The sequence below is a fragment of the Medicago truncatula genome, chromosome 6 (assembly GCF_003473485.1).
Source record: "Medicago truncatula cultivar Jemalong A17 chromosome 6, MtrunA17r5.0-ANR, whole genome shotgun sequence".
NCBI classification, from domain to species: Eukaryota; Viridiplantae; Streptophyta; class Magnoliopsida; order Fabales; family Fabaceae; genus Medicago; species Medicago truncatula.
In genome coordinates, this window is record NC_053047.1 from 9,752,884 (window position 1) to 9,761,149 (window position 8,266).

Here is an 8,266-nt window from a genome sequence, read left to right on the forward strand (position 1 = left end):
TGTGTATTACCTCAACATAGATGACAGTAAAGGCATGAAGGAGCAGGTTGTGCGAGCTTGGCACTCCATTCGTAGAAGAGACAAGAGCCAGTTAGGGAGGAAGACAGGTGCCGTTCATGAATCATATACTCAGTGGGTGATAGATAGAGCTGTCCAAATTGGGATGCCTTACAAGATATCAAGATTTGTATCTGCAATCACTCCAGCACCACCCCTACCTATGACCTTTGACACCGAGAAGGAATACCAAGAGCGTTTAGTTGAGGCGGAACGTGAAGTACGTAGGTGGAAAGGGGAGTATCAGAAAAAGGATCAGGAGTATGAGGCTGTGATGGCCCTACTAGAGCAAGAAGCCTATGATAACCACAAGAAAGATGTGATAATCGCCCAGCTGAAAAAGAGTATCAAGGAGAAAGATGCCGCGCTTGATCAAATTCCCGGGCGGAAGAAGAAACGCATGGATCTCTTCGATGGGCCGCATTCTGATTTTGAGGAGTAGCTCGGTTCAGAGGCTTGAGAGTATTTCAGTTTGTTTTTGATGTTTTTGTGTAGTTACGGAGTCTATCCCTTGGCTCACTTTGTTGAAAGGGAATTATCTTGTTTTACTTTGAAAGTCTATCCCTTGGCTTTGTTGTTAGAAAGGGAATTATCTTGTTTTACTTTGGAAGTTTATACCTTGGCTTTGTTGTTAGAAAGGGAATTATCTTGTAATCAACTTTGTTTTTTTATGTTTTGTTTAGGTTGATATGTTTACAAAATTGCTTTTATAGGTCCTTTGATAAAATAAAAAAAATCTGCACATTGTTGGCATATAGCATATCATGCATCATACTGCATTCATAAAAGGTGTCAAAACCAAGTCTCATACTCTCCTCATTTCTGCCTCAGAAAAGCAAAGTGGCCCGGCGTATTCAGTACAAACCCACTCGCATTCACAACACTCGAGCTCATATCAAGAAAAGGATGTTAGCGGCAGAACAGGAAAACGCTCAGCTCAGAGAGGAACTGGTTAACCTCAAGGGGGAGATGGAAAGAATGGCACTTATGATGGAAACTATGATGGCTGAGAGAGAGCAAGCAGCAATCTCTAATTCAACTCCTGTTATGGTCGTCACAGCTGCACCTGAGGGTCCCCCGCAACCATCTCCGACTACTACTACAACTATCGGCCTCACCCAGCCTCTGATGACTGATTTTTCTTCTGGTAATATGGCAACTATGGGCAACTCATGCTTCCGTCCTCTTGGCCCCCAGGGTCCCTTTGCTACTCCTCAGTATTCCATGCCTTCAGGCTACCCTTGGGGCATGCCGATTGCAACTAACGGGTTTTTTGGTCCAGGCGCTACTGAAATGCCTTTCACACAGGGTCAACAGACTTCGACACATTTCCAGATGAGTCAACTGATTCCTCAAGCTACCATGACTCAAGCAGGTCCTACTGTGCATGTTGGGCCACAACATGAAGAACAGATTTATCACTCCGACAGTATAATGGGGGATGATAAAGCAATCGATTGGGAAGAAAGGTTCGGTGCTCTAGAGAAGAAGATGAGTAATATGCGGGGAAAGGAAACAGTCGTCCAAAGCATATATGACCTTTGCTTGGTACCAGATGTAAACATACCTCCAAAGTTCAAGATGCCTGTATTTGAGAAGTATCAAGGGGACACATGTCCACAAAATCATCTAACTATGTATATTAGCAAGATGATAGCTTACAAGAATAATGTTCCTTTACTCATTCACTGCTTCCAGGATAGTTTGACTGGTCCGGCACATACCTGGTTCATGGGGTTGAAAGGAGTCACTACTTTTGAACAGTTGGCTGAGGCCTTCATGCAACAGTACAAATATAATACTTATCTGGCGCCAAGTCGCAAAGAGTTGCAGTCCTTAACCCAGAAAGAGAAAGAATCGTTCAAAGAATACGCACAACGCTTCATTCAAAAAGTTGCTCAGATTCGTCCTCCCTTGGATGAGAGGGAACTTTCAGAATTGTTCTATGAAACCCTGAGCCCTTGTTATTCAGAAAAGATGATTGTCTGTGCATCACAGAAGTTCACTGACTTGGTGGAAACAGGAATGCGTATCGAGGAGTGGGCTCGTAAGGGAGCAGCTGTTTCGGGAAGTTCTTCAGGTGGTTCTTCAGGGGTTTCGTCCAATGGTAATAAGAAATTTGGGAATGGTTACCCAAAGAGGAATGCTCAAGAGGTTGGCATGGTGGCTCATGGAGGACCTCAGCCCGTGTACCCTAATCACCCCTTTGTTGCCAACATCACCCCACAAATGACCGCACCCCAGAACCCAAACTATCAATCACCCAGACCTCAAGGACCTGCACCATACTACCCCCCATTATACCAACCACTATACAACCTACAACAATTCCCTCAACAACCATATTACCCCCAACAACCATACCAACAAAGACCACAGCAACAACCCCGTCCTCAGGCTCCTTACAATCAGCAGAATCAAAGGCAACAATTTGACCCCTTGCCAATGACCTATGGAGCGTTGCTCCCTTCTTTACTTGCACAGAATCTGGTCCAAACAATACCACCTCCTCGCATTCCAGACCCTCTCCCACGCTGGTACCGTCCGGACCTTCATTGTATTTACCATCAAGGGGCACCAGGCCACGATGTGGAGCGTTGTTTTGCTCTTAAGAAAGAGGTTCAGAAACTGATAAATAGTAAAGAGTTAACCTTCACCGACCCTGATGCTGTAGCTCAGAACAATCCTCTGCCTACTCATGGGCCTGCTGTTAATATGATTCAAGACGATCAGGAAGAGGCTCGCATTCTCTCTGTAGGTGATATCAAGACTCCTCTGGTACCGATACATGTGAAAATGTGTAGAGCAACTCTCTTCAACCACAATCATGAAACTTGTGACATATGTTCGATGGATCCTCGTGGATGTATACAAGTCCAGAATGATGTGCAGGGTCTCCTAAATAGAAGGGAACTTGTGGTTACAAGGGAACCCGAGAGCAAGGACGTCTGTGTTGTCACTCCGGTATTCAGAGCTAGGAGGCCGCTAGTGATAAACCCTAACAGTACAAAGCCCGTTGGTACTCCCTTGGTAATCTGTGTGCCTAGGCCCACGCCTACTACTGCTCAGAAAGCTGTACCCTATAAGTATGAAGGCACGATTCTTGAGCCCGGAAGTGAGACAACTTCACCTGTTGCTGTGGATAATATCGCAGAGAATAGCCGGATTTTGAGGAGTGGCCGCATCTTTCCTACGGTGGGTCCGAAGAGTGTTAGTGTTCCGGTCGATGAGCCAGTAAAAGAGCGAAACGCCGGTAAAGGTAAAGCTGGGGAGCAGGCCAAAGAGTTTGACTTTGAGGATGCCGATGAAGTCTTGAAGCTGATCAAGAAGAGTGAATACAGGGTGGTGGACCAGCTGTTACAAACTCCTGCGAAGATTTCCATCATGGCCCTGTTATCAAGTTCTGGTGCTCATCGGGATGCCTTGAGGAAAGTACTAGACCAGGCATTTGTGGATTATGATGTAACTCTGGGTCAATTCGAAAGCATTGTGGGGAATGTGACCGCGTGTAACAGTCTGACTTTCAGTGATGAGGATCTCCCAGCGGAGGGGAATAAGCATAATCAAGCATTATTCATCTCTGTACTTTGCAGAACGGACTCGTTATCCAACGTCCTGATAGATACCGGCTCTGCACTTAATGTGATGCCCAAGTCAACTTTCGACCAATTGGCATACTCCGAGGCTCCTTTGAGACTTAGCAAGGTGACGGTAAGGGCCTTCGATGGAACTAGGAGATCGGTGTATGGTGAGGTAGATTTACCAATTTCGGTCGGCCCACATGAATTTCAGGTTACTTTCCAAGTCATGGAAATCCAGGCTTCGTTCAGCTGTTTGCTCGGCAGACCATGGATTCATGACGCTGGGGCTGTGACATCTACTCTCCATCAGAAATTGAAGTTTGTAAGTCGTGGAAAGTTGATCACTGTGAGTGGCGAATCGGCCTTCTTAATCAGCAATTTGTCTGCTTTCTCTGTTATCGGTGGTAGTGGTTCAGACGGGCCATCATTCCAAGGGTTCTCTGCCGAAGAAAGTGTCGGTAAGATTGAGACTTGTATGGCTTCGTTGAAGGATGCCCGGAGAGTAATTCAGGAAGGCAAAACCGAAGGCTGGGGTCAGCTAGTGGAGTTGCCAGAAAACAAGCGTAAGGAGGGAATTGGTTTCCTTAACAGTAAGCCTGGGATGTTCGACCCTACCAGAGGTTCTTTCCACAGTGCTGGTTTCATTCATGATTCGCCAGAGACCAATGCAATTTTAGATGATGTATCTGGAGGAGTGACACCGGTCTTTGTGACGCCTGGAGGAGCTTGCTGCAACTGGATTGCTGTTGACATTCCTTCTGTGACACCCCGCTCTAAGTAATGTGTTTGTCTTGTCTTTTGTTGTTTTTTTGTTTTTTAAGAAAACTCCTTTCGTTCTGCCCAAGGCGAAAGTGAAATCATGTAGGGCTTTGTTTTGCTTCTAGTACTTTTATTACAAATAAAAATCGTCGTTTCTATCACGGCTTTTATTACTTTTTATTTTTTGTTGCTTTTTCTGGAAAAAATGGTAATACAAAAAAATCCAAAAAAAATCATTCTCTTTTTCTTTTAAATTTCAAAACCAAAGGTCTGCATTTACTCATTAAAATCAATCATGAATCATGTGCAGACTGAACATAAGTGAATCCGTTGAACACAGTGACCCCATGCTTTCTCCCAACTTTGAGGTCCCGGTTTACGAGGCTGTGGCAGAGGAGGATGAGGAGATCCCGAATGAGATCAAATGGATGTTGGAACAAGAAAGGAAGACAATTCAACCTCATCAGGAGGAGATAGAAATCATCAATCTGGGTACTGAGGAAGACAAGAAAGAAATCAAGATTGGGGCATCGTTGGATGTATCTGTCAAGAAAAGAGTAATTGAGCTTATCAGAGAATATGTTGATATATTCGCATGGTCATACAAAGACATGCCGGGTCTAGACCCTGATGTCGTTGAACACAGACTACCTTTGAAGCCTGAGTGTCCTCCGGTAAAGCAGAAATTGAGAAGATCTCATCCTGATATGGCCCTCAAGATCAAAGAGGAAGTGCGAAAGCAGATTGATGCAGGTTTCCTAGTCACATCAGAGTATCCTCAATGGTTGGCCAACATAGTGCCTGTTCCAAAGAAAGATGGCAAAGTCAGAATGTGTGTTGATTATCGGGACTTGAACAAGGCTAGTCCGAAGGATAATTTTCCTTTGCCTCACATTGATGTATTGGTTGATAACACTGCTAAGTGCAAGGTTTTCTCCTTCATGGACGGTTTCTCCGGCTACAATCAGATCAGGATGGCTCCTGAGGATAGAGAAAAGACGTCTTTCATCACGCCCTGGGGTGCTTTCTGCTATGTGGTGATGCCATTTGGTTTGATAAATGCTGGTGCCACTTACCAGAGGGGTATGACCAAAATCTTTCATGATATGATTCACAAAGAAATTGAGGTCTACGTAGATGATATGATTGTTAAGTCTGGCACAGAAGAAGAACATGTTGAGTATTTGTTGAAGATGTTTCAGCGGTTGAGAAAGTACAAGCTCCGGTTGAATCCTAACAAATGTACTTTCGGTGTTAGATCTGGTAAACTCCTAGGCTTTATCGTCAGTCAAAAGGGTATTGAAGTTGATCCCGACAAGGTCAGAGCCATCAGAGAAATGCCTGTTCCAAAGACAGAGAAGCAAGTCAGAGGTTTTCTTGGTAGACTCAATTATATCTCCAGATTTATCTCTCACATGACTGCCACATGTGGACCAATTTTCAAGTTACTCCGCAAGGATCAAGGGGTGAAGTGGAATGATGATTGTCAGAAGGCTTTTGATCAAATCAGAGAATATCTGTTAGAACCTCCAATTCTTGTTCCTCCAGTTGACGGAAGACCTTTGATCATGTATTTAACAGTACTGGAAGATTCCATGGGCTGTGTTTTGGGTCAACAAGATGAAACCGGAAAGAAAGAGCACGCTATCTACTATTTGAGTAAGAAGTTCACTGATTGTGAGTCCCGATATTCTGTACTTGAGAAAACTTGTTGTGCTTTAGCTTGGGCTGCCAAGCGTCTCCGTCATTATATGATTAATCATACAACTTGGTTGATATCCAAGATGGATCCTATCAAGTACATATTTGAGAAGCCAGCTTTAACTGGAAGGATTGCTCGCTGGCAGATGTTATTGTCCGAGTATGATATCGAGTATCGCACTCAGAAAGCAATCAAAGGTAGCATCTTGGCAGAACATTTGGCTCATCAACCAATCGAAGACTATCAACCAATCAAATTCGACTTCCCAGATGAAGAGGTTATGTATCTAAAAGCAAAAGATTGTGACGAACCAGTGTTCGGTGAAGGTCCTGATCCGGAATCCGAATGGGGTTTGATATTTGATGGAGCTGTTAATGTCTATGGAAGTGGAATTGGTGCGGTACTCATTACCCCTAAGGGTACTCACATCCCTTTTACTGCGAGGTTACGTTTTGACTGCACAAACAACATCGCAGAGTACGAAGCTTGCATCATGGGTATCGAGGAAGCCATCGATTTGAGGATCAAGAAAATTGTCATTTATGGAGATTCCGCTCTTGTGATTAACCAGATCAAAGGAGAATGGGAAACTCGTCATCCTGGATTGATTCCCTACAGAGATTATGCAAGGCGTTTGCTGACTTTCTTCAACAAAGTAGAGTTACATCATGTGCCCCGCGATGAGAATCAAATGGCAGATGCTTTAGCTACTCTATCCTCAATGATCAATGTGAATGGTCACAATACTGTGCCAGTAATCAATGTCCAATTTCTCGACCGACCTGCTTATGTGTTTGTAGCTGAAGCAATTGATGATGACAAGTCATGGTATCATGATATCCAAGTTTTCCTTCAAACTCAAAAGTACCCACCTGGGGCATCCAACAAGGACAAGAAAACATTGAGAAAATTGTCAAGCCGTTTCTTCCTTAACGAAGACGTTTTGTATAAAAGGAACTTTGATGGGGTCCTACTTAGATGTGTGGATAAGCATGAAGCAGAAAAATTGATGTGCGAGATTCATGAAGGCTCTTTCGGAACTCACTCATGTGGGCACGCCATGGCGAAGAAGATATTGAGAGCTGGGTACTACTGGATAACAATGCACGCTGATTGCTACAATCATGCCAAGAGATGCCACAAATGTCAAATCTATGCTGACAAGATTCATATACCACCATCTATGCTCAATGTCATCTCTTCCCCGTGGCCCTTCTCTATGTGGGGCATTGACATGATTGGTCGGATTGAACCAAAGGCTTCCAATGGGCATCGCTTCATATTAGTGGCTATCGATTATTTCACCAAGTGGGTTGAAGCAGCATCTTACGCTAATGTGACCAAGCAGGTAGTGGTCAGATTTATCAAGAACAACCTCATCAGCCGCTACGGTGTTCCCAACAGAATCATCACAGACAATGGCACAAATCTGAATAACAACATGATGAAAGAGTTGTGCGATGACTTCAAGATTCAACATCACAATTCTTCTCCTTACAGACCACAGATGAATGGGGCAGTTGAAGCTGCAAACAAGAACATCAAGAAGATCATACAGAAGATGGTAGTTACTTATAAGGACTGGCATGAAATGTTACCCTACGCTTTGTATGGATACCGTACCTCAGTGCGAACCTCGACAGGGGCAACCCCTTTCTCTTTGGTATATGGTATGGAGGCTGTACTACCTGTAGAGGTTGAGATTCCTTCTTTAAGAGTCTTGATGGAAGCTGATTTGTCTGAAGCTGAATGGTGCCAGAGCAGGTACGACCAGTTGAATTTGATTGAGGAAAAACGTATGGCTGCTTTGTGTCATGGACAGTTATATCAGTCAAGGATGAAACAAGCATTCGATAAAGGAGTCCATCCCCGCGAATTCAAGGAAGGAGATCTTGTGCTCAAATGTATCAAATCCTTTCAACCAGATCCTAGGGGCAAATGGACGCCAAACTATGAAGGTCCCTATGTGGTGAAGAGAGCTTTCTCTGGTGGTGCTTTAATTCTTACAGATATGGATGGAGAGGAGTTACCTCGTCCTGTGAATTCTGATGCAGTCAAGAAATACTTTGTCTAAATATATAAAAGAACAGCTCGGTAGGTCGAAAACCTGAAAGGGCGGCTTAAACCAAAAATGAGCGTCTCGGTGGATCGAAAACCCGAAAGGGCG

The 8,266-nt window shown here is 44.1% G+C and overlaps 1 protein-coding gene across 1 annotated transcript; it reads left to right on the forward strand.

Annotated features, from left to right (window-relative positions):
* The first annotated feature begins 963 nt into the window (after window positions 1-963).
* On the forward strand, window positions 964-7,940 carry LOC120575972 (uncharacterized). The gene is made up of 7 exons (XM_039826901.1): window positions 964-4,415; window positions 4,708-5,071; window positions 5,141-5,480; window positions 5,673-6,091; window positions 6,182-7,407; window positions 7,504-7,863; window positions 7,922-7,940. The coding sequence occupies exons 1-7, from the start codon at window positions 964-966 to the stop codon at window positions 7,938-7,940; spliced, it is 6,180 nt and encodes a 2,059-aa protein (XP_039682835.1).
* Window positions 7,941-8,266: the final 326 nt, after the last annotated feature.